The 26,517-nt window shown below is 36.4% G+C and overlaps 4 protein-coding genes across 8 annotated transcripts in view; 2 read left to right on the top strand and 2 right to left on the bottom strand.

Annotated features, from left to right (window-relative positions):
• LOC126972446 (breast cancer anti-estrogen resistance protein 1) overlaps positions 1-2,126 on the top strand; it is a 150,618-nt gene extending 148,492 nt beyond the window's left edge. For all 4 annotated transcript variants that reach the window (XM_050819218.1, XM_050819219.1, XM_050819220.1 and 1 more), the window contains exon 9: positions 11-2,126. In XM_050819218.1, coding sequence (XP_050675175.1) covers positions 11-335 — 325 coding nt within the window. In that variant the 3' untranslated portion in view covers positions 336-2,126. The remainder of the gene's footprint in view (positions 1-10) is intronic.
• A 2,459-nt stretch (positions 2,127-4,585) lies between these two features.
• Positions 4,586-17,271, bottom strand: LOC126972467 (uncharacterized). The gene is made up of 9 exons (XM_050819260.1): positions 16,897-17,271; positions 16,471-16,826; positions 14,878-14,937; positions 14,358-14,382; positions 13,890-14,025; positions 11,865-12,020; positions 8,366-8,561; positions 6,124-6,212; positions 4,586-5,319 (listed from the first exon to the last, which is right to left on the bottom strand). The coding sequence occupies exons 1-9, from the start codon at positions 16,917-16,919 to the stop codon at positions 5,113-5,115; spliced, it is 1,248 nt and encodes a 415-aa protein (XP_050675217.1). The 5' UTR covers positions 16,920-17,271; the 3' UTR covers positions 4,586-5,112.
• A 139-nt stretch (positions 17,272-17,410) lies between these two features.
• LOC126972506 (N-alpha-acetyltransferase 10) lies at positions 17,411-19,492 on the top strand. Of its 2 annotated transcripts, none has more exons than XM_050819325.1 (4): positions 17,411-17,576; positions 17,797-18,124; positions 18,192-18,340; positions 19,224-19,492. In XM_050819325.1, exons 2-4 carry the CDS (start codon positions 17,965-17,967, stop codon positions 19,455-19,457), a joined length of 543 nt encoding a protein of 180 aa, XP_050675282.1. In that variant the 5' UTR covers positions 17,411-17,576; positions 17,797-17,964; the 3' UTR covers positions 19,458-19,492. The 2 variants fall into 2 exon arrangements, with proteins under 2 accessions (XP_050675282.1, XP_050675283.1); XM_050819326.1 differs by lacking the exon at positions 17,411-17,576 and adding an exon at positions 17,577-17,725.
• A 1,157-nt stretch (positions 19,493-20,649) lies between these two features.
• Positions 20,650-22,152, bottom strand: LOC126972501 (uncharacterized). Its single transcript, XM_050819316.1, has 2 exons — positions 21,270-22,152; positions 20,650-20,963 (listed from the first exon to the last, which is right to left on the bottom strand). The coding sequence occupies exon 1, from the start codon at positions 21,925-21,927 to the stop codon at positions 21,271-21,273; it is 657 nt and encodes a 218-aa protein (XP_050675273.1). The 5' UTR covers positions 21,928-22,152; the 3' UTR covers positions 20,650-20,963; position 21,270.
• Between the last annotated feature and the right edge of the window lie 4,365 nt (positions 22,153-26,517).

Here is a 26,517-nt window from a genome sequence, read left to right as displayed (position 1 = left end):
TTTTTCTCAGGAGCGCGCAACACACTGGTCTAAAAGCAAAAATATTACGATGTTCGGATGCACTGTCCGACGCATTAGCAACAACAGTCGCAAAGACGAAAACGGCTGCCCAACAGTTCCCCTGTGCGAGTGCAGTTGCAGAAATGGCTGAATCGGCCCGAAATCTCGCAGCCAGAGCTCAAGAACTAAGACGAGCACTGGTACGAGCGGCTGAACCACCGCAAGATTGTACACCGGCGACTACAGTTCCACCATCTTCAACAACGACGCCCTTGACACCGCTCACGCCAATCGCGCCGCACAATATAGGAGCGCCAACTCTTCCAGTAATATAAAACGGTTCAGTTTCCAATTAAGCTTAGTACAAGATTTTGTAATAGCATTATTCATTCCAGTTCTTAATCGTCATTTAGGTATCTATTGAATTGGATTGAGGCCAATGTGTTTAAGACCAATTTTAAATTATTGTACTTAACGTGATTTATAGTCGATGTTTACATGTGATTGAAGGAATATTGTATTTTGTGCAAAGCACCAAACGAGGCTGGAGATCCTCCGTAAGCATTACATTAAAACGCCAATATTACCAAAGAAAGTCTGTTGTACTACACAATAAATACATCGATGTAGACTGCCTTAGTTAATGAAATAATTTTACAAGAAAGACATTTGTTTAATGAAAACATTGTAAGGCTGCTAATAATTATTAATGATGTGCGAATAATTGCTGGATGCTCATTTGCTTTTGAGTTGAGTTCTCCGTCCAGTTTTATACAATTTGGCATTGAAGTGCGATCGTAGTTTTACTATGTTATTTATTGAAATGGGCTATGCACGTTTAGTGGACGGGCATTCTGCCTTATGTTATTAAATGTGTCCTGCGTACATAATGACTACCTTATTATCTTTATTCATCTCTCCAAAGACTTGTCATTCAAAATTAGGTCTCTACCTATTTTTTACTGATATAATTCAGAGCAAACGGCATTTAATTTAGGCCTAATTTTAATTTAGGAAATTCGTTAGATATGAACGCTTATTACTTACCAAAAACATGAGTTCATACATATCATTTAAAATTGATGTTTATATCTAACGTTCCTTTGCTATTTCAAATGTAAGCAACCGCATATCTTCATCAGGCGAACTCAAAATCTAGGATTAAAAAAAAAAACAAAGAGGAATAAAAAATTAATCAAATGAGTACATAAAAGAATGATTTCTCCCATTACTATAAAATTAAGTAGGTAGGTTAAATCAAAATTGGTAAATGTATACCTGATATTAAATAGTGCGCGGGTAATGTCCGCCACGTGTGCATAGTGCCTAAGTGTTGTTTAACGTACAAATTTTGCTCATAGCGCATGTATTATTACAATGGCTATATTATTATGAAGTAGATTCGTGTGGTGTATCTAAAATAAAACGGCATAAGTGTGGCGATTTAAATTAAATTTTTAATGTTCCTCATATACAAATACTATTAATGTAGCAACAGGCTATAAACGATTCGAAATAGTTTTAATATCAGGATTATTTTAAATAATCTGTGTGTAACTAGTTCATCACTGCCATACGCTATAGTTGAGTAAGATTTTTTGATATCAATATTAAACGATTTTATCAAGAAGTTTATAAATATAACATTAAATTATTCAATAAAGAAACAATAATAATTGTAGGAAATATAAAATTTGAACAATAAAAGCAAATAGGTATATACCTAGGTTTTTATTCAGAGGCGTTTCAAGTTTGAGTTGTCAATTTTGACGTAAGTAGAATACATTTTTGACGTCTTAGAAAAATTGTGGATGAAGGGGGCAAGTGTTGGGCTAAATTAAAAAAAAACCATAGTTAAACTCGAAAAGCTTTTGAGTGAGCCTTAGACATCAATGCATATTTATAGTATTTTACAATTAGAAGTAGATAATAACTATTAAACTATAATTATTAATGTAAAAAGACCGCGTTGTATATTAGCTATGTGTAATATATTTCCTAGATGTTGTAGATTAGCTAGACTAGACAGAATTGTACATAACGCATCATAATTTTAATGTATGTACTTATAATTTAATCATCTTGTAAAACGCAATCATGTCAAATATATACAAATTTCGTATTTAGCATTTGGTTTTATTTAATGTTCGCTCCGATTGAATATAAAAATTAACAGTTATAGCTATGCATATTCGGTAGTTAATTAACACTGCTATAATATAGTTTGAAGGACGTACTTGAGAGGAGTGTATGATGTACCTACGTTCGTTTTTTTTATGGTAAAGAAGGACAAACGAGCGTACGGGTCACCTGGTTAAGTGATCACCGCCGCCCACATTCTCTTGCAACACCAGAGGCAGCTATGCGCGCTTTATTTGAAGGTACCCATGTCATCCCTGAAACACTGCACAAAGAATTTCATTCCACAGCTTTGTAGCACGTGGAAGAAAGCTCCTCGAAAACCACACTGTGGAGGCGCCACACATCCAGATGGTGGGGATGATATCCTAACTTGTGGTATGTCGTGCGAAGGTGGAATTCGGCGGCAGGATACAGGTAAAACAGCTCTTCGGAACACTCCCCGTGATAAATGCGGCAGAAGAAAAACAACGAAGCGACGTCTCTACGCAACGCCAAGTGATGAATTAAGTGTGAGCAGTAAATGAAGCAAAAAATTATTGTCTAGGTATTGCCGCTAAAAAGTTTTAATGCATAGAGACTAAATATTAATGGCAGCTGTCGCGGTTCCTCTCTCCCAGCGATTTAATGTTAAAAATCGTCTTGTGGGTTGAAGTTGCTCTATTTGGTAATCTCAATGGCTTATTGTTCCTATCTTGACATGTACTATTGGTCGATCAGGTGGAGCTACATAGCCCGCAAGTGTGTGTCAGCTCGGCGACACTACAGACGACGAGGAAAATCAATAACTCTCTCTAAACTCTCCACCACGGTGCCACCGGGTCTATCTTCACCCGCCACATTTCAATGTGTTTATGGTTTTCGATTTCAATAGTGGGAGGCTCCTTTGCACAGGATGCCGGCTAGATTATGGGTACCACAACTGAAGGGCGCCTTAGCTAGTGAAATTACTGGGCAAATGAGACTAAACATCCTATGTCTTAAGGTGACGAGCGTTATTGTAGTGCCGCTCAGAATTTTTGGGTTTTTCAAGAATCCTGAATAGCACTGCATTGTAACTTAACGTATCAATTAACATAAGCTGAACGTCCTGCTCGTCTCGTCCCTTATTTTCATCAAAAAAAAAACATGTGTACGTTTATCTGTGTAATGTGGGTCGGCAACGCTCCTCTAACGCTAAATCCACTGGTGTTACAAGAGAGCCACGGAGCTCATAACACATTATATGGCTCGCATGCTTGCTCGTTTGTTCTCTTCCATAAAAAATTAAAACCTACTAATTAAACGATAATAACTTCAGTCATCCGTCATAATCAAAGAGAACCGTTTGTTTTTTAAGTTGTTTAACTAACATATTGAGAAATATGAAATAAATACCAATATGGAATTTATCGAGACATGAATTAAGGTGGATAGATTACGCAACTTCACAGTATCGCTTCCAAACTTTGGATTCCAGTGGTTAGTATACATAACAGAACGCATTAGGGCATAAACTCACTCGCTCCAATAAATAACAATACTTACTCGAAAATTATATCTCCTTTAATACTCAAAGTCTCGAAAAACCACGTAAAATAAGTTTTCTGTGTTTAGAAAATAAAGAAATTTAAATGGCGCCATATTGTTTTAATTTTTTTTATGGGCTCATGGTCTCTTTAACTTAAAAAAACGCCGATGCTCTTTTGTTTTTAAATTCCTCGACAATGCCTCTTCGTTATTCAGCGGCCAGTTATAATCAGCCTAGCAAAACACTCAAAGAAAAAAACGCTTCACTTGATTGTATGAAACGTGCAGTCGTTGATAGATTGACAGATGACGGCTGTAATCTTGTAAAAAACAGAGATAGCAGAAATACACTACGTTTTAAGCAAATGTTCGCTTTCAAACTTAGCCGGATTATACGTCGTCACCCATCGCCATACTATAATTACTACTATTTCAAATTTATGTCAAACTAGCTGACCCGGCAAATGTTGTTTTGCCACATAAATTATTTTTAGAGTTAATGTTCCGTTTCTGGGACAAAGCAACAATACTTTATTTTTCTAAAATAAACGTAGCCTAAGTTACTCCTTATTACATCAGCTACCTGCCAATAAAAGTCCCGTCAAAATAGGTCCAGCCATTTCAGAGACAGACAAAAATTGTAAAAAATGTTATTTTGGTGTATGTACCTACCTATATATTCATATACATGTAGTAAAAAACGGTTATTTCAATATTACAGACACTCCAATTTTATTTATATGTATAGATGACTGCACGATTCATAGTAAACTAAACTAAATTTCAATTTTTACCTAGGCAGTCCCGCTGCTTATTACCTATTTACCATTCTCTTTGGTTATAATTAAAACGTTGAGTTTTGCTGTCAAGTTTTGTTCCGGTAATTGTTTAATTCGTCGTTATATAAAATAAGATATATATAATATAAAAACAAACGTACAGATATAAAAACAATTTATTTATTTATCTACTTATAAATAATTACAGTTAACTCGCTCGGAACGCGAGAGGTCGCGGGTTCGAGTCCCGCATCGTTCATAAATTTAATCTGTGTAATTTAACGATAACGATTGATTAAGGAACGTTTGCACTCGTACAGTACAGTACAGTACTCGTTCGATGCCTGATTTTATTTTTCCAATTAGGTACAATAACACATATGTAACAGGATAAAACAATATTCTTATAACAAGTACAGCTTAATTTAAACTGTACACAACATTCACCAAATACAGTAAAGAAATGAAATATTACATAATAATGAAGTATAACAAAAAATTGTTTAAAGAAATGTATATTTATCAATATTATTTCGATTATTAAAATCCAAATGGAGCAATAAATAAATAAAATGAACTCCCGACGAACAAACGAAGTTCTATTGGCCCGCACTCACCGCAATATTACACCTTATTCTGTGTTTTATTTCAGTATAAAAATAGACACACACATAAAACGTTATGTCTAGGTATTATCCAACTTCTGTATATACTCTCTCGCTGTTGTCTCTCGCTCTGTGTATTTGAGCGCTGGATGTGACTGCGGTAGTTTCGCCTCCGCGGCCACTACTTCCAGCCTCGCAGCACGAAGGCGCAGTGCCGCTTCTAGTGATCTTTGTTCTCTGTCCGCCATATCTGCTTTTAATGCCTCTTCTATTCTTTGTCTCTTGAGCTTTACATAGAAAATATACACATTAGAAGGCACATCAACTTACAATATACTAGCGTATAGACAAACAAATCATACTAAAGAGAAAAACATCTCTAATGGAGACACAGCAAGATAAAAAAGGATTCTATTATTACTGTATCCGATTTGATTGACAAATCGAAAACAGTCAGCCACACTTGGCATTAGCTCCTTAGAATTTTAAATTTTAAAACACTATCTAACGCACACGGGCTGTCAGGTCGTCCTGGGTAAATCATATATATACAAATAAACGACTAGAATCACCTATTAAAAGGTCGTCAAAAAATGTCTGAACGGCGTAACATTAAAACATTCATTGAAATGAACACCTTATTTCGTGGTAGTAACGTTCAAAGTCTATTGAATATACTCCTAAAGGTTATTAATTATGGTGCGCATTTGTTTTTGAAATTCATCGAAGAAATAATACTAAATTATCAAACAAATTCAATTATTTTTTTATTCAAAATCTATTTTTCACATCTATTTTTCATCCTCCTAAATGTTAAGGGTGGTGGCTAAATTTTTTTAATTTAATATTTTTTGACATCTTTTTTTAAATTTGTTTGATTATGAAGCAGCATTAATGAATTAATTAATACATACAACTTCAAATTATCACCCACTTACGATCAACAGTTACTTTTGTATCGCGATTTTAATATCGGCAATACAACGTTTGCTGTGTCAGCTAGTTGTACAATAAAATTTATAATTTTAATAGCCTGAGGGCGGTCGCTCCATTCCCAATCTGTGGCATCATTACAAATATATCTACCTCACCTTTGCAGTTTCCATTTCATATTTTAGCAGATCCAATTTCATTTTAACTATATCCTTGGTATCACCATCATGCCACACATCTGTGAAACCTACAAGTAGTTAAATAAATTCTATTAATAAGGCCAAAGTGAAATAATCGTTACTTAACACCATAAAAGGCATTTATTTTCTCAAAATTGATTCCTTTAGAATTCTTTTTGGTGTCATTTCTTATACTACTAGATACTACTACTACTACCGCTTCGGAAACAAATGGCGCTCTGAGAGAGAAGAAGCGGCGCAAGAGACTCTCCCAGCATTCTTTTTTTTGCGCTCTTTTCAATAAAAATATACAATATTGTACAGTCGCTATAAAATAATCACAATCTAGTCCCAGGCTGTCCGATCATTTAGATATTCAGCAGTGGAGTAATAGGATTTACGACAGAGCCATTTTTTTATAAAACATTTAAATTTATTTATAGATAATGCCTGAACAGTGGCTGGGACTTTATTGTAGAAGTGTATACATTTACCCTTAAAGCTATTATGTATCTTATGATCCCATTGAATCATAAATCAAATCAGTTCTATTCAATTGGTTAAAAAATTACACTTATGAATGTCAAAAGTTAGATTTAACGTTACACCTTATTACATTTAACCATTTAGCACCACTTCGGAAAAGATTTTATTTTTTTATTATATTTAGATTACCAAAAATCCCCCTTAAATATATCATATTCTTACAAAAATTCACAACTTGAAACAACTTGACACAGCTACACTAACTACTTCAATTTACATCCTAGAAGCATGTAAATTTGTTAAAAAACATTCGGACTTATACTCAACACTACCAAATAACAAGCGAAATAATAGAAATTTAAACAAATTAAAAATTCCCCAAACAAGTATGTCATTAGTGTCATCGAGCCCTCACCACATGGCAATAAAAATTTATAATCACATCCCAAACAATATTAAAAATAAAGAGAAGCCTTCTCTATTTAAAAGACATCTTAAAAAATTTTTAGTTTCAAAATGCTTCTACGACTTACCCGAATTTTTTAATTACACTAAGTGTGCGAATTAGTTACAATATAGTATAAGAATGTATAAAATATATAAGTCTTATTTATTTTATGTATAGCATTGCTGTGCCCTTGCAGGGCGTCACATATTGTCTACCCATTAATGTACCACCCTACTGTAAAATGTGACTCGCAATAAAATATTTTGATTTGATTTGATTGAGCAGCAATGAGAAGAAGTAGCAAGAAACTTATTGCCACTCTTCAAAATTAATATTTAGAGCTTCATCGTTTGACAATTTTCTTTAATTACAATCACGGACTAGTAAAAAAATAAGGTCACGTCTTCGTGTCACCTTACATAACAGTGTAGCACCAAAACAAGCCGATTAACGTGTAAATATATAGCCCCACGTACGCACTTACACTACTACAGGCCGATAGGCGGCCATTATGAGAATTGTCATCATCTGTGACAGATCAGTTTGCGTCTCAATAAAATATTTAAAAAATGCCGTCGTGCGTTGTGAAAAAGTGTGAAAACGATACTTTATAAGTATTTGTGGCCATATATGATTATTTAAGGGAGAAAAAGTTGTGTAACTAGTATCTTCCGTAACCGCACACACACTAGCATAAAGGTGCTTCACTTGCTAATATCACGGCGCGGAGTCCTTCCGTTTTTACTCGTCCGTGATTACAACCTATGGTGACTTAGCCGAGTAAGTGAAAAATAAAAAAAATTAAATAAAGAAAATACACTTTGGTTAGAGTAGAGTATAAGTTATGCATCAATCCACACACACTAAACAAATCACATTATGAAAATACATATTATCTATAAGGCTGTTTGTCCGTCTATTGTTGTATGTATGTTTTTTATGACAATAAGGGATTTTACGAGTAGGACGTTCAGCTGATGGTAATTGATACGCCCTGCCCATTACAATGCACTGCCGCTCAGGATTCTTGAAAACTCTGAGCGGCACTTCAATTGCGCTCGTCACCTTGGGAGATATAAGATGTTAAGTCTCATTTGCCCAGTAATTTCACAAGCTAGGGCGCCCTTCAGACCTAAACACAGTAGTTTTCACATTACTGCTTCACGGCAGCTAGCCGGCATCCTGTGCAAAGGAGCCTCCCACTGGTATGAACTCGGTAAAGCCGTTCTCAAGATATGGCGTGACCAGTAGAAATAGTGGTTCATTTTTATATAGATAGATAATTACCTGATCCCGAGTCTCCATTTATCACCATGTTCAACGGATCCAGGTCTTCATACGAGTCATGTGGAGGCGGACTCTTCCGTAGAATCTCTGTCTCTTCTCTATCTAAGCAGTAGTCTGCACTCCCAATATGTCCCACGTCTAATGGTTCCGCTTTTATATGAACTTCCTCATCTATATCTCTTGCAATTGGAGTATTCTTGATATGAAATAAGAAAAAAAAATACATTTTCAATTATATGTATATATACATACAAGTAAATTACTTTTGAGACGTTTTTGCATTTTTGTGTGTACGTGTACGGTCAGCACATAAATAAACAAAAACTTTTATATTTTGTTATAATTTTTATGCACACGGTACTGATAATATGAAACTAAATTAAAATAGTGAATATTAATATTAAACACAATTTTTAATTCTAAATTTATTCGACATTTCGCACTCATCCTCTTCATCCGTTGAATTATTTGTATTAACTGTAATTTGTTCTTATATTCTTTAGATATGACTATTAGCCTTTGCTTATCCGTGCCTAGAAATTTCTAATAACTTACCAATAATAACACCGAACAATAAATATTATAAACAATCTTAAAAACCATAAAAATAAACCACAAATAATATCAATTCATTGATTTATTAACTGAAACCAAATCGTCAGTTCTCAACCAATCCCCTCCGTCTGTTAGTTGTATGAACTATGGCGTCATTGTAACGCGCCAAAACAGTATTTAGAGCGTCCGCGTTGTATAGCTATATTGAAAACCTGCGCAGGCGGTTAGCTAATGACAACCAAGTACATTACCTACGCAATCAGCTCGGGCATACAACACGCCCGTAGGTATGTTTTCATACCTATAGCGCAGACTAAAACATTTTTAAATATAAACTAAAAAGACCGACGCGCGCGTGAGTCAATGACGACCGACTACATTACCTAGGTAATTAGCTCGGGAATACCGCGCACGTTTTCATACCTATAGCAGACTGAAGCCAGCCTGTCTAAATAGGTTATAGATATAACTGAAGAAAACATGCGAATTAGCTCGGGCATACCACACGCCCGTAGGTATGCTTTCATACCTATAGCACAGCCAGTCTTACTATGATACAAACAGATTAGGGAGTACGCGCACTTATTCAGCTGCATTCGCGTTTTGCTGAACGATTTTGGTCACACTTATACAGCTCTGCTTCTATCAGCCGCGTACGGGCGTGCATAATGATTACGTCAAATCAATGCAGGAACAATACAGGTCGCAACTTGTCGACAAGGAGTCGCGAACCATCCCTGTAAAGAGCTGTTCCGCCGCATTCGACGGCGAACAGCGCTGTACGCGGCGGAACAGCGCCGAACGCTCTCTATAGCATTCGCATAATAAAAACACATTTATCCTCATTTTATACTGGTTTGCCGCGAAAGCAGAATGGACGCAGAAGCTGAATCGACGCGTACACGTCTCCATACAAAATTGTTGTTTTCTATGGACAAAAGCTGAAAAGAGCTGAATAAGTGCGCGTAGTCCCTTAAGGACCAATACATTTTTGTAAGATTTCAATTTCAACTAAACCAAAGCATAACATGTATTAGTTATAATATTCTCTGCTCTCTCTTATAAAACCGTCCGATTGACGCATTGACTGTAAATCTTGTGAAATCAAGTCAATTCAAATAAACTTTATTCAATTAGGCTTAAACTAAACGCTTTTCAATCGTCACTTTATATATTTCTTTTAAATTACTATTTTAATCTATATGTATACTGGAGAAACTTGTGTCTTCTATCGAGTCCTCTCTCGAGAAGGTCGCGGAAGGGGGTAAATTGGACCTTGTCCAATTTAACCCCTAGAAGACTCAAGTTTGCACGTTTACCACTAAAAAACCCCATTTACCGTATCACGGCTCTTCGACAACACTTCCCTTAAAGCCTCACCTAGTATCGGAATACTGGGTCTCGAAATCTCGAGCGATTGCCAATTTCGTGGCCATTTGGAGGGCAAAGCCAAATTGCCTTCGAAGAAGCTGGGATCATTAATAGAGCACGGCAATACTTCAAGCCGGCCCACATTTTAGCGCTCTACAAAGCGCAGGTCCGGCCACACATGGTGTTTTGCTGTCATCTGTGGTCTGGCGCACCCCAGTATCAGCTCGATCCATTTGTCCGCGTGCAACGCAGAGCAGCTCGAATTGTCGGGGACCCAGTGCTCTGTGAACGGCTGGATACTTGGCGTTGCGTAAAGACGTCGCTTCGTTGTGTGTCTTTTACCGCATTTATCACGGGGAGTGTTCCGAAGAGATGTTTAACCTGATTCCTGCCGCCGAATTTCACCTTCGCAGGACACGCCACAAGTTAGGATATCATCCCCACCATCTGGATGTGTGGCGATCATCCACAGTGCGGTTTTTAAGGAGCTTTCTTCCTCGTACTACAAAGCTGTGGAATGAGCTTCCTTGTGCGGTGTTTCCGGGACGATACGACATGGGTACCTTCAAAAAAAGCGCGTACACCTTCCTTAAAGGCCGGCAACGCTCTTTTGATTCCTCTGGTGTTGCAATGTGGGCGGCGGTGATCACTTAACACCAGGTGACCCGTACGCTCGTTACTCCTCCTATTCAAAAAAAAAATATGTTCGAAAAAAGTAGACCTCGTGAGAAGAACATACAAGAATCTCAACGGCCACTCTTTCCAATTAAATAGAGTATTTTAAAATGGATGTAATAAACAAATATATATAAATGTACTAAAGAATAAACTGTATAATTATAAATTATCGTATACTGGATGCACCAACCTTTAGATGTTTAGAGTATGAATTCATTGTATGTGTAAAGATGCTTCGTGAACATGATGGTCGTGATTACTGTCATAATTAGTATTTAGTAATCGCATCCAACAAATACAATGATTTACTAACTTGTTCAAAGTAAATTTGTATGTGTCCGCGCCATACCTATACCTTACTCCTTATATATCCATTCTTCTCTCACCATCCTTACCCTACACGACCTAGTTCATCTAGTGGAAGGTGGCCATAGCCTCAGATCCAAGGACACGAACAGTTCAGACGAACAGATTTAATAAAAAAAAAACACACACACGCGCGCAAACTCACACACACACACACCCACACGCACACACACCTCTATTTAGTGACTTTGCTAATTATGTATAATAATGCCTTTCGGAAGGACCTAGTCTCTGCAATTCAGGGTATCCTACCGCAGAGGGTAGGGCACAAAACATTCTGTCCTACATATTATTAGTGTTGAATAAATGATTAATATTATTATATAATTGTATCAAGACCGCTTGCAAGAGGAGACCAGAGGAATACCAGGTAGGTCGTTCCTTACATTTGCCTGTCCTTGATTCCGTTCTTAGCACAAAACCGCTCCGCCATCACGTGGTGATTGCCACAACCCTAAGCACGTGCGAACATTTTTGTGGTACACATAAAATACCACACAGTATGTTATAGAAAATTCAATGAGCTCACCTTAATTTGATCAATAGCATTCTCGACTTTCGCATATCGGTTGATATAATTTTTCAAACCAATTCTCTTCACAATTTTCTTCATATTATTTAATTTATTTTTTAATACTTGTTCACTTCGCTTCGTAGGACTAAGTTTGTTAAAATTTTCAGTCACCTGAAATTATTAGAAAATCAGTTGGATTAAAACAGTTTATTTCTACCTAATGTTTATAAGAACAAAAAATCGTGTCTCGTTATTTGTTCGCGATAAACTCCTATTCCAACTATTGAACGGTTTTTATTCGTAAAACAACTCTTCGGAAAACTTCCCGTGATAAAGGCGGTACAAGACACACAATGAAGCGAGGTCTCTAGGCAATGCCAAGTGATCTGGCTGTTCGTAGTGCACTGAATCCTCGACCATCTAGCAGCTCTGCGTTGCTCGCGGTCAAATGGTTCGAGCTTATACTTGGGTGCGCCAGACCAGAGATGACAGCAATACTCCATGTGTGGTCGGACCTGCGCTTTGTTCAGCGCTTAAGTGTGGGCCTGCTTGAAGTATTACAACAGTTTATTTATGACGCCAAGCTTCTTCGAAGCCAATTTGGCTATGTCTTCCAAATGATCGCGGAATTGGCAATCGAAACCCTGCAGTAATCCAATAGTTACCTGTATGCCAAACCCAAGAAGAACCCTAAATGATGAAAGTTTTGAAAGAAGTGCCTTGTACCTTGTAAGACAAGATCAAAAGCCTTCGCCATGTCCAAAGTAACTGCCAGGCCTTTCCCCTTGCTTTCGAAAGTCGCCGCCCATCTATGTGTTAGATATACTAGAATATCGCCCTCTGAGCGATCTGTCGGTTTTTGACCAACTGGTGACCCTCTATACCAAGAGCTGGCGGTTAATGATGCCTTCCATTTGGAGAATAGGAATAGGTAATAGGGCTATCTGAGCACTATAGAAAAAATTCAATCCGGCCCGCTCGACTTATTTACGTCCAGCGAAAACAGATCTCGACAAACAGTTTTCTGTCTGAACTAGACTTCAGGCTTAGAGCTCTGACAACACGGGATGGCTGGTGGTGTTTTTCCGTCGTCGTCACGAGACGAGTTCGAGGCAAAATACGACGATTTGTCGTCAATACAATGCACTCGAAATCAGTGAAGTACCTGACATCCACAGTTCATCTGTTTGTAAATGGAAATCTAGGTTATATAAATTCCTTAATTAGTTTAAATTATTTAAAAAACATCTTAATATTATTACCATAATTATTCACTTCTATTTGTCCAAATATATATTTTCTCTGTCTTTTTCTTTTATAAAACTACATTACCTACAGCTAGTTTTAAAATCGCTATTATTGTTGTATTTTCATAGTTATTAATTTATGCTAAACATGCTGAGTACACACCCTCGTGGAGTTGCAGCCTATCTTGTATTTGGCTGATAGTTTTTTTTGTTTATTATTTATTTGTTGTAATTCTGTTGTGTGTAGCTATTAAATAAAAAAAAAAGAGTGCACAGAATATCAGATTTCTCTTTTGCTGTATGGGCCAGGGTGTCATTCCTCATGTGCAGCGGCGGCAGGGACGGCTGGTTGGAGTACCCAGAGCAGCTTCTGACAACGCCCACAAGTTGCGTGTACCAGACTGGTAACTAGAAAGTTCCTCGCCGATTTTGACGACGTGCTTCATATTCACACGGGCGATATGCCGCTTAAATAATCTGGAAGCACGGTTGTGTTGAAAGGTAGACCTGATACGAATTAAAAGTTAAAGAATCTGGAAGCACGGTTGTGTTAAAAGGTAGACCTGATACGAAAAAGTTGTCTATGCCCTAAAAACCTTCACTAGTAAATTTTTTTGTCGGTTTTTAAGACTTTGACGAGGGTAGAATCCGCTATAATCAGTTAGCATTAGGTGATCGATACGTAAAATCAAAAATAAAAACCAATAAATGCGCAATGTAGATGATACTGATGATGCTGTTATCAAGTGAACCCTGGACTCGTCTATTGATGAAAGTAAAAAAAGTTCCATACTCTTGACCACGCCATTTTCTTCTGTTGATTAGCCTCCTTTTTAATATCCTTGCACATCAATACATTCAACTCCTCCTTAACACATTTGAAGAGTAGACAACATTCGTTTGGGCTAAAATTAGCATCCCTATGCCTCCTGAAATAGAAATGTATTATTTCTAAATCTGACAGTAATACATACTTGCAAGTTGTAATATGGTTGTCACGGGCAATGCTTTTTACAAGCATTTGTTTAAAATAGGTGTCACCAATAGTCCTCTGTGCAGGGCTTTTTTTATATATAAGAGGGGGCACTCTGGCATGCCTCACTCATTGGGGAGGCAACCACCGATGGACATCCGCAACACCAGATTGTTCTGTAGTGTTGTCTTTATGTATGTAACCACAGGAGAAGCTAATGAAATTGTTATGACTCCGTTGTAGTAAATTAAAATTTTCTAAATATAAGACGAAAAATATAAAACTTACCTTTCTTTTTCTGTTTCACTTGTATCTGCAAAAATATGAACATTATTTTATGACTATGATAAATACAAGAAGATACATTAAACCCAATCACATGAAAATATTATGTCAAACAAATAATCCAAAAATTAACGCTGAAATTTTTTAGAATACCCCTGAAACAAACAGATTACCTTACGGCCGTTTTCAATAATGTATCTCTAGTTACGTATATATTGCTATCACCGTTTAATGACAAATCTGTTTAATGACAAAATGACTAATCTATCTATAGATATATCATGTCCAATATAGTTATTAGTTATATTAAAATTCTATCTGTCAATAGTTTATTGAAATGTAAGAAAGGGTAAAATGATAGATTTGCCTACGTCTAGTAAGTTAAACTAAAGATAGATAAGTTATTGAAAACAGCCGTTGGTGAGCACCACACCAAGATTTATTTTTAAGTTTAATACATTTGCAGCTGCAGTTAATTATACATTATATAAGTTTTCATACCAAATATAATATTATTACTTACCAGATTGTGAATCGGACATCATCGAACTATCACCAAGATGATTCTCAACATCACCATTCTCTGGAATTTTATAATAATAAAATTAAAACAGTATCAAGGTAGGAATGTAGGTGTCACTACCCTGTTAATAGCATCAACTTTACACAACGTTCACAAATAAAATTTGAAAAACAAAATTTTATGAATGATGCGGGATTCAAACCCACGTCCGGCGTTCAGTGCTGGTGCTCTAACCATTCGAGTACTGCCTCGTTATAAAATTCTGTTTAAGTTTGTTCAACTCTCAGGTTGTGGCTTCATCTACAGGATCCACTTAACAGTTGATAACCTGCTCAACCGCAATATTTGCATATTAGGAAATTGACTTGAGATGTCACTCTTGTAAATCTAAACAATACGTTATGTTTTTAAATTTTTTCAAAATTTGAAAATTTTATTTGTGTATTAATCCTAGAAGTGAGGGTTATCACTTTAAAAACATAACATATTGTTTAGCATCAACTTTATAATTATTCTGACTCCTAATACATTTATATTATATGGCTAATGTCTAATAAGCTGCAAATGCAAGCATATCTATACTATTACTATATTATAAGAAAGTCTCCCGCCGAGTTTGTCTTTTTGCTATTAACTCAAAAAGATGGTGATTCATGAGTAAAGTTAAGATGACAATGACTGTTGAAGATGCTGGAAAATTCAAGGCAGCAGCTTTCATCAAAAACACTTTAATACTTTTGAAATATGTATGCTTTATGCTAAGGAATGTACAGTAATTTAGAAAAATAGTCATATGAAATGTGCTTATTGTAAAGGTATTACGGATTTAGTTAATAAATTAAAGCCTTAAGTATTTCATTCATCATTGTAGAAAAAAAGAACACAAGGTAGTATTGTTTATGGTCAATATTTCACTCTTATTCAAAATGCAAAGAAGCCAAGTTTTATATTACAAAGTAAATCAATGTTCTATGGAACATTGTGGGTACTGGTTTAGCATCAAGAACATATTGTTAAATAGTGAGAAAATTAAATATATAAAAATAACCATGCCAATAAATTTATTTTTGAATGGGTAGTTTTTGACAATAAGTGAATTTAAATAATAATTTGCATTTATAGTATGTGGTGAAATGGATGGTGACTTAGGTTAAAAGATGCAATTAATATTTTAAAACTTTTATAATATGCTTGCATTTAAAACTTTGTCAATAACATACATTATACATAAGATACATTCACTTAAATCATCCTAATTGTTAGCAATCTATTAACACACATAAAATAATATGCATTGACAGAACACTGCACCAAAATCCCACCGATCTAAGGCATACTGCGCGCGAACAGAGTTTCTCAGAACAGAAAGGTTAAAAATGTTATATGAAAGGGGCTGAGCCAGCTAATATGGCATAGAGGCATACACAATATCCTTCAAGAAAAAAAACCGAGTCAGGTTAGAAGACATCAGGAAAAGAGAAGAAACTATGCCAATGGCAATCACCAGAAGACAACCTAGATTTAATATAACCTAGACATAAAAAATTGTAATCTTTATAGATGAATAAAAACGTTTTATTATTTTTATTATACCTGATTCTTCACTCAAGATTACAGAAGCATCTAGAGGTTCAGTATTATTCTCAGCTTCATTTACAAGGGCAGAGACTTTTTTTGATATAATATCCATTTCTGCGTCTTCCGTAACATTTAGTGATACTCTCCTTGCATTTCTTTTTAGGTTTGCCCACTTCATTTGAAGAGTTTCAGCAGGCCTTTCATATCCCAAGTTTGCTGAATTGAATATTTTAGCAAGTCTGCCCCAAGTAGCTTCTTTAACTTGTAATGACGTCGACACTGTGCTTCTATTTAATATTATAGACTTATACTTTTCAACAAGGCTTAGTAAAAGCTCGACTTCTTGAATTGTGAAAACTGGGCTTCTGTGACTAAACAAATGAATATGATTGTAATTTAAATAACACATGATTCCCTATTTTTATAACAAAGTATACTTACTGTGTCAACTCTTTTGAATTCATTATCAATTATCATTTAATTTATTTCACCAAAACAGGTAGTATATTAAATTCAACTGAGTGAATTATAAAGGGATGTTGTGGATATGACTAGTGATTAGGTTTCCGAATATAAAAATATTTATATATTAAAACTCATTGCATTAAAGCTTTAAAACAAACGAATAAACTTCACGCAACATTTACAATTTTAAAGATAACAAGAGTCACCAAAATCATAACATTCTAATTAAAAATAAATAGTAAAGAATTAAGTTTCAACTTTCAAGTAGAAACTGCCAAGTGCCAACTGGTAGTCTGTGTCATAAGAGTTGTACTCGTAGATAGAAGATATTCTGTCTACGGAGAGTCGAGACTCCGCGAACCAAAGAAGCAGAAGAACATAGAGGCAGTAAAACCACATTGGTCATTACTCATTGTCCATTGACATTTGACATTTTAAAATTTTAATCACAGAGTATTGAGTACCTTAAAAAGCTTCTTGGCGAAGTGTGAACTGTGAAGTGTGAACGCAGAATATTTATTTCTTTTTCTGTACAAAACACTGGATTTTTCTATTGTTTAAATTAATCTTATTTTTGGCACAAGTGGTATCATACAAGATAATTTATCTAAAAAATATTTGTTGTTGTACCAGAATATTAATATTTGGTCCATTTAGTAAGTTCTAATTTAAATAAGTTTGGTTATGAATAACAATGATTTTTTAGTGTACTTTGTAAGTTTGCTTAATGAAATGAAAGAAGTGATTCTTGCAGTTATAACATTTCTTTGTAGTGTGTTTCTAGTTTTCGTATTTGTATTGTTTTGTAAGTAGACCCATTTTTGTTAATCTGTATTCTTGAGGTTATTCTTTCTAATACTTCTTTTTCTATTGCAGGCTGGTATATTGTATGGAAGTGTTGTCTATCTAAATTTAGATTTGTCAGAGAGCTGATAGGGGGAATGTCAGAAACACCCCCTTCATCCGAAGCACGACAACCGAAATTGAAGAAAACCCGAAAAGAATAATATTTAACACATCTTATTTCTTTCGTTAAAAATCAAAATGAATATTCGATGTGCCCGCCCAAGTGACTTGATGAATATGCAACATTGCAATCTTTTGTGCTTACCTGAGAACTATCAAATGAAATATTACTTTTATCATGGCTTATCCTGGCCCCAACTCAGTTATGTTGCTGAAGATGAAAAAGGCCACATTGTGGGTTAGTATAATTAAAATTAATTAATTTAAATACTAGAAAACCTTAAACTAATTTGGTGCTTCTACAGGATATGTTCTTGCCAAAATGGAAGAAGATGGTGAGGATAACAGACATGGCCACATTACATCTTTGGCTGTAAAGAGATCCCACCGACGTCTTGGCTTAGCACAAAAATTGATGAATCAAGCATCTCTTGCAATGGTGGAGTGTTTCCAGGTATAATGTCATATCTTGAATTAGGAGAGATAATTGTTGCCAATGAAGAGTGTTCTTAAAAGCTGTTTGACCTGATTCCACATGCCACAATATTAGAATATCATCTCTTCCCAACTTTATTCCTCTACAGTGTGGTTTTCAGCTTTCTCCCACACACAACCGAGCTGTGACATAATCAATCCTTCTTGTGCAGTGTTTACAGGACAATAAGATATGGGTACCTTAAAAAAAGGGTTTACACCATTCTAAAAGGCCAGCAACACACCTGTAATTCCTCGGCTTTTGCAAGATAATGTGGGTGGCACGCTTGTTTGTCCTTCTCTTCCATAAAAAAAATCAAGTCAAAATCTACAAATAAGGTCAATTGTTTTGGTATTTCATGTTCAAGTTGTCAGTCCAAATAACAAACTAAATGACTAGAAATGAGTGCAACAATAAGGGATGAGATGAGCTGGACGCTCAGCTGATGGCAATTGATACACCCTGCCCATTACAATGTTATGCAGCTCAGGATTTTTGAAAAACCCAAATATTCTTAGTGGACCAACAATTGCGCTTGTCACCTTGAGACATAAGATGTTAATTAAGTCACATTTGCCCAGTAATTTCACTAGCTATGGTGCCCTTTAGAACAAAACACAATGCTTATACATTTCTCATAAATATTAGTGGACCATTACCCATGAATTTTTAAGGATATTCTGTTATGAGGGTGGGATCATATACTTCTTTTTGTCTGATTTTAATAGATTTCGTGTTAGATTTGATGAGTATATAATATTTGGTGCTGATAATTAATTTTCTTTTAATTTATGGTTTGGCAAATCATTATAATGTTTTTTTAATCATAAGATCAATTATTTATTAATTCTTATATTTACAGGCAAAATATGTGTCATTACATGTGAGGAAAAGCAATAGAGCTGCCCTTAATCTGTACACCAATTCTCTTGGATTCAAAATTCTTGAAATTGAACCAAAATATTATGCTGATGGTGAAGATGCATACTCCATGATGAGAGATCTCAGTGCTTTTGCAACTGATACCAAAACGGACACCGAACAATCTGAAAACTTGGAAATAAAATCAGAGTCAGCTGTTGTTTCACAGTGTTAATAATGATTATTATAATATATGAAAAGGGAAAAAAATGTGTTTTATTTTTATACCAGCTGGTAGTAGTCCCCATTACATTAAACATATCTTATGTGAACATCCAGCTTTAAATTTCATTGAGATCCATTCAACTGTTTTGGTATGATAGATGTTAGTCCAACAAACTTTCACTTTTATAATGTTAGTGTAGATATTCGAGTTATATTTTGTAGCTTTTGCCAAATCTACAAGTAATGTAAAAATAGGATGTTTAATATTATTGACACTGTTATCTAAGCTAACCTTGCTGTGTGATATTATAATATAATGTATAATGATTTCTAGATAAGCTTGCTTGCCAGATGGTTATTGCTAGTACATTAAAGATTCTTATAACCAGACAGATTTTTAAAGGTTTTTTTATGATTTATTTATATTTAGGGCTCTGTATGTTAAGATAGTGCTGTCCATCTATCTGTCAGAAGTCCCTATCCTGTAAGTGTAAACCAACATGCAAGCCCCTTCCAAGCAAATAAAAAATAGATGCTTACAAAAGTATTTAAAAAGCTAGCTTTTTACATCTTTTAGATAGAACCCTTTGTTTGTGAATCAAAACATTAATATATTTTATATTGCTTTTATAAATAGAGCAATTTTTTTAAATTAACTTACTAAAGTTAATAGATATATTATAAAAGTATTTGTAAAATAATGAATGTTGATTTGAAAGAGTGGGGGTGTGATTCTTATTTCTTCTCATTTAAGTTCCAAATGTGGTGTAAATGGTGAAAAGTATATTATATATCTTGTCATGTCATTTTTTAAGTGTAATTTTATAACCTATATATAATTTAATTGAGGTATCGACAGTATGATAGAGGAGCATAACTTGGTACTCTGATATGAGGACTATGATTGTCAAGGAATATTTTCAATAAATGAACAAATTGAAATGGATTTTCAGGTGTATTTCATCATATAAAAGTTCTAGTATAGTATATTATATGATGAAATAGTATAATAGTAGCGCATTGTGTCAAGGCTCATCATAGGCATTGTGGATGTAACTAGTCGTAGTTGAGCTTTGGAATAAGCAAAGATTGCATACCGTAGCATATCTAGCGTAAGAAAAAAAATTTTTGAGTACCCACTCAAAAATACAACCGTTCAATAGAAGTTTGGTAATAAAATGACGGAACCAAATTAAACTAAATTAACTTTAACAATAGTGATTTATTTATTTATGTTCATAACGAGGCACGGCCTATATCATATGCACGCCCCTAGCTGTCTGATATAATCAGAAAAAAAACTTATACAATATGCCAAATAACATTTTCCTAATAATATACTATTAATTATTATGATAATGAACTTTAACCAATTTCTTTTTTTTCCATTAAGCTAAACCACTGAAGTGTAAATATTCAACTAATATTTGATATTTAAATAAATGAGCATATCATGGTTCTTGACACATGGTAGAGTTGAGTGCTTCTTTATTAATTATATTTGTAGTACCTTTGCCTGGAAAACATATAGGACAGTTAATTAAGGAGAAATGAACAAGACAATAATAAAATGGCAACCCACAAGACAGGTATGGCATTAGAGGCAGATAGACTATGAAATAGGAATCAACAATGTCAACAAAATGAGAATTTTTAGAGGCTTCAAGGTATACAAGCATGTAACTAAGTATATAAAGGGTTTTTATTTATAAATTAGGTGAATTTGGAGTTTTGTGAAGAAAGGTACTATTAACCCCCCAAATTCATGTGTGAACAGTATAAAATAATAATATTAAACATCAAAGTACAGTAGTAAAGATACTTTATTCATTTTCATTATCTTCTTCATTGTCATCATAAAGGTGATTTAATTTAAGTTCAGATTTCTTCTCCAATTCCTCATCAATAGCATTATCTTTTACTTTCAATAATTTAGCAGCTTTTTTATCCTTTTTCTTTTGACTCACACCTACAACATATTCTGGCATAATTACTTTACTGCTTTTAAATATTATCTTTTCCTCATCTTGACTATTCTTTTTTATTGTTTTTGATATCTGAAATATTGGCTTCTTAAAAACTGCCCCAGTTTCATCTGTAACGGTCATTTGTTTATTTTTTGCCTCTCTTTCTTCCATCTCTTTAATAAATGCAAGGGCTGTTGCAGTGTTAGTTGCCTCTGACATTTGCTCTGGAGTTACATCTGATAATGTATAATAGTCCCACTTGTGTGGGTTTTTGATAAATTCAGGTTTGCTTCTGCGCCTCAAACATTGTTGAATCTTAGCTTCTGACCTCTTAAATATACTTTCCTTTCCCCTAAACTGTTTCATAACATATTTCTGTTTTCTGTATGTTCGCTTATCTATGACACATTCTTGGGGTTCTATTGTCTCATTACATTTGGCGAAACCGTACTGCTCTTCAGCTTCTTTTAGAGTATTAAACAGGCTTTTTTGCCTTTCGTAATATGAGGACATTTTTATTTTTTTCGAAAATGTAAAAAATACACTAGGAAAATATTTCCCAAAAAAGTCACTTTACGTTTGACATTGAGTTAATAAAGTAGTAATTGTATAAAGGTGTTAGTACCCATTGACGCATCGGTAACCAAAAATTAATAGCAGTAATAATATAATTCGTAAATATTTACGAACATCAACAAAATAAGATAGTTGAAGAATTTTTTTTTTTTTTTTTGGATTTTATGGCCGTTACCAACGAGATTGAAGAAATAAGAATACCTACCAAAGAGAATTTAAACACTACGTTCAATACCTACTACCTAGTAGGTACGTATGTCCTATTCAACAAAAGGCATTTTGCAACAAAGAGAATTTAAAATAAGGGTTATGGCACTTTTCTCAGGACTCCTGCGGTCTTGACACTTGACAGATTTTAGTTTTATTTATTTATACTTATAATGGACTTTATTATGTGAGTGTAACAAATCTTATTGTCCACAAATTGCAGGATTCAAATTATTTTAATATTTCTACTACATGATATAGGTTAAAGAAAAATAACAGTGCCATGTAGAGACGAGCCCGAAAAAAGCCAAGCATTATAGTTTTACGTAGGAACTAAGGTTTAAAAAAATAATGAAAAAAAATATGAGGGAAATAAAAAAAACCTTGAGAAATTAAATATAAATACATTAAAATTAAATATACGCCTAAAAATGCAAAGCTACAGCTATTTAATAAAATAATACCAACTCTTTATATTACAAAACTGCTTCTTTCGAGCGTCCCTACTTCCCCAGATGGCACTATTTTTTGTGAATGAAAGTATTTATGACTTTGATAAACTGAGGATAGTATTGATTTCGATTCGTGTAGGTACTTAGGGTCAACTTTATTGATAATCTCTAAATAAAAAGTCGCTCGTAAATACCCACTGTATCATCTGAAACTAAGGCTATTTTATTTCATTCACTGGATGCGAAATTTCTTCATCGTAAACGGAAGAACATAAACACTTCAAGCCCTAGGTTATTGTGATATTAAGTTTATAATCCAAGTCGAAATTGTTAATCAGTGAATAATAATTAATTTAATGAGATAGAATATAATATAATTCTTACTTTTTTTTATGGAATAGGAGGACAAACGACCGTACGGGTCACCTGGTGTTAAGTGATCACCGCCGCCCACATTCTCTTGCAACACCAGAGGAATCACAAGAGCATTGCCGGCCTTTAAGGAAGGTGTACGTGCTTTTTTTGAAGGTACCCATGTCGTATCGTCCCGGAAACACCGCACAAGGAAGCTCATTCCACAGCGTTGTAGTACGCGGAAGAAAGCTCCTTGAAAACCGCACCGTGGAGGACCGCCACACATCCAGATGGTGGGGGTGATATCTTAACTTGTGGCGAGTCGTGCGAAGGTGGAATTCGGCGGCGGGAATCAGGTTAAACAGCTCTTCGGAATACTCCCCGTGATAAATGCGGTAGAAGATACACAATGAAGCGACGTCTCTACGCAACGCCAAGTGATCCAGCCGTTCGCAGAGCACTGGGTCTCCGACAATTCGAGCTGCTCTGCCAGACCAGAGATGACAGCAATACTCCATGTGTGGCCGGACCTGCGCTTTGTAGAGCGCTAGAATGTGGGCCGGCTTGAAGTATTGCCGTGCTCTATTGTTGACGCCCAGCTTCTTCCAAGCCAATTTGGCTTTGCCCTCCAGATGGCCACGAAATTGGCAATCGTTCGAGATTTCGAGACCCAGTATATACTAGACGAGGCTTTAAGGGAAGTGTTGTCGAAGAGCGGTGATACGACAAATGGGGTTTTTTTAGTGGTAAACGCGCAAACTTGAGTCTTCTGGGGGTTAAATTGGACAAGGTTCAATTTACCCCATTCCGCGACCTTCTCGAGAGAGGACTCGATAGAAGACACAAGTTTCTCCCGGCACTGGTCGACGTTTTCCCGAGAGAGACCTGCATGGCCCGTGTATACGGCATCACCAGTGCTGTCGTCTGCATAGCAATGTATGTTGGAGGTGTCCAACATATCATTGATATGCAGAAAAAACAGCGTGGGAGATAGCACACAGCCTTGGGGTACTCCAGCGTTCACGGGCTTGGGATTCGAGCAAAAACCGTCGACAACGACTTGTATGCTACGCCCAGTGAGCAAGCAGGAAGTCCACTTGCATAAGCTCTCGGGATGCCCAAATGATGGAAGTTTTGAGAGGAGCGCCTAGTGCCATACACGATCAAAGGCCTTCGCTATATCCAGGCTAACTGCCAAGCCTTCCCCCTTGCTTTCAATAGCCGCCGCCCATCTATGTGTTAGGTATATCAGAAGATCTCCTGCCGACCGACCATGGCGAAAGCCGTACTGTCGGTCGTTGGCCAACTGGTGACCCTCTAGATATACCAAGAGCTGGCGGCTGATTATGCTCTCCATGATTTTGGAGATCAGGGAGGTAATAGCAATAGGCCTGTAGTTTGCCGGATCCGAACTGTCTTCTTTTTTTTGGATCGGATGGACAAGGGCTGACTTCCATGAGTCAGGGACTACGCCTTTGGAATAAGAGTGCCGGAATAAACGCGTTAGCACACTCAGGGGCACACGTTCTAAGCACGATTGGAGAAATGCCATCCAACCCGCTTGACTTCCTGACGTCCAACGAAAACAGAGCTCGCCTAACAGTTTTCTGACTGAACTGTACATCAGGCATAGAGCTCTGACACGGCGGGATGGTCGGCGGTGTTTTTCCGCTGTGGTCAAGAGTCGAGTTGGAGGCAAAAAGAGCGCAAAGGAGATCAGCTTTCTCTTTTGCCGTATGGGCCAGGGTGTCATTTCTCATGTGCAACGGCGGCAGGGACGGCTGGTTGAAGTTACCAAGAGCAGCTTTCGACAACGACCAGAACTTGCGTGTTCCAGTCGGGTAACTGGAAAGCTGCTCGCCGATTTTGACGACGTGCTTCGATTTGCCGCTTAAAAAATCTGGAGGCACGGTTATATTTCCTCTTAAGAACTTTGCAGTTCGTTCCTTTGTACCCAGCGCCAAGTTCGATACGCCTGTTTTTTGCAGTCAGATGCTGCTTTAACTGACGCATCGAACCAGGGCTGTGATCTGCCACCGGTCGGTACTACAGAGCTTGGTATAAAAATATCCATGCAATGTAGTATCACATCGGCTACTGCACCGGCGCAGGTACTAGGATCGTCAGAAGGGAAACAAACCTTGCCCCAAGTGTAGGATGCAAAAATGGAACGCATCCTATCCCAATCTTGTAGACTTGTAGACTTGTAGTGCCAAACGCGGCGGGTCGCTGGTGGTCTGCGACGTTGGCGTCGGATAGGCACTACACTCCTGACCAGGCAATGGTCGGACGTTCCGAGAGGGGCTTCGACAAAGACCTGATAACCATCGGGATGTGTAGTCAGCAGATCCGGGAGCCGCGTTGGCGACTCAACCAATTGAGACAGACCATACGCACAGAACGCCCTGCGTAGTCTGTGGTGCGTGATCCAAGCCATTCGGCATTGTGCCCGTTGAAATCACCCAAGACAACGATTTCATCGGAGGGGATCTGTGCAAGCACGTCGTCAATTGCCGCTTGAACGCAGCCCATGAGATAATCGGTTTCTGCGTTACCACTATGGGACCTGGAGACACACGCATAGATGCGGACGCGGTCCTCTAAATCTACGCGGAGCCAGAGAGTAGAAGATAGACCCTCAAAATTGCCGTGACGGCGACAGCAGATATCCTCCCTAACGTACACTCATGCTGGGGATGAGGCAAAAAATGCTCAATTTTGTACCCGGGGTACGTTAAATATGACGTATCGCTAGGACGAGATATCTGCGTCTCCGTAAGGAAACACAAGGCCGGCTGCGCCGTCTCAAGGTGGCGGTGGACGGCGTTTAAGTTGGAGTGAATTCCCCTGATATTGCAAAAGTCCACGTTGAGCGTGGAGCGGGGTGCCGTGGTGTTACTGCCTCGTTTGTCCTCGGTCATGCGCGGTTCTTACTTTACACTTTTGACAAATTTACTTATAATATGTATATCTTTTGTTAAATGTCTATTATATCAATATCTAAATATTGTATATCTCTTGTGTTCGTGCGTAACTTATTAGTTAGCACATTTACAGTAAGTATTTTTTTTTGTACAGAAATGTTACTGCAATAAATAATTTTTTAGTTAGACTGTGACAGCTGTGAAAACGTCGAAAAAATATAATTTAGATCTAACCTCTGTTTTGAACAAAACACGCACACTAACATAAAGTGTCATACAAATCGCGAGTGTAAGACGTAGCTTGTCACGCACACTAAACTAATACACCTTTTTATCGGTTGTCTAACAGCAAAAGACTCTATCTAGACGTATAAATTATCTAAGCAATTTTCATCAATTGAACAAACTTAAGGAATGGGTAAAATAGTTATACTGATTTATTCACTACTGCCGTTTTCAATAACCTGTCTACCCTTAGTTTAACTTACGGATACATTACTGTCACCGTTTAATGACCAGATCTTATCTATCCATAGTTATGTCCAATATAGTTATGGTCCAATGCTATCTGTCAATAGGTTATTGAAATG

Source organism: Leptidea sinapis, chromosome 26 (genome assembly GCF_905404315.1).
Source record: "Leptidea sinapis chromosome 26, ilLepSina1.1, whole genome shotgun sequence".
Classification (NCBI taxonomy): Eukaryota; Metazoa; Arthropoda; class Insecta; order Lepidoptera; family Pieridae; genus Leptidea; species Leptidea sinapis.
Note: the sequence above shows the minus strand (reverse complement) of the source record. Positions and strands in the feature narration are given on the sequence as shown.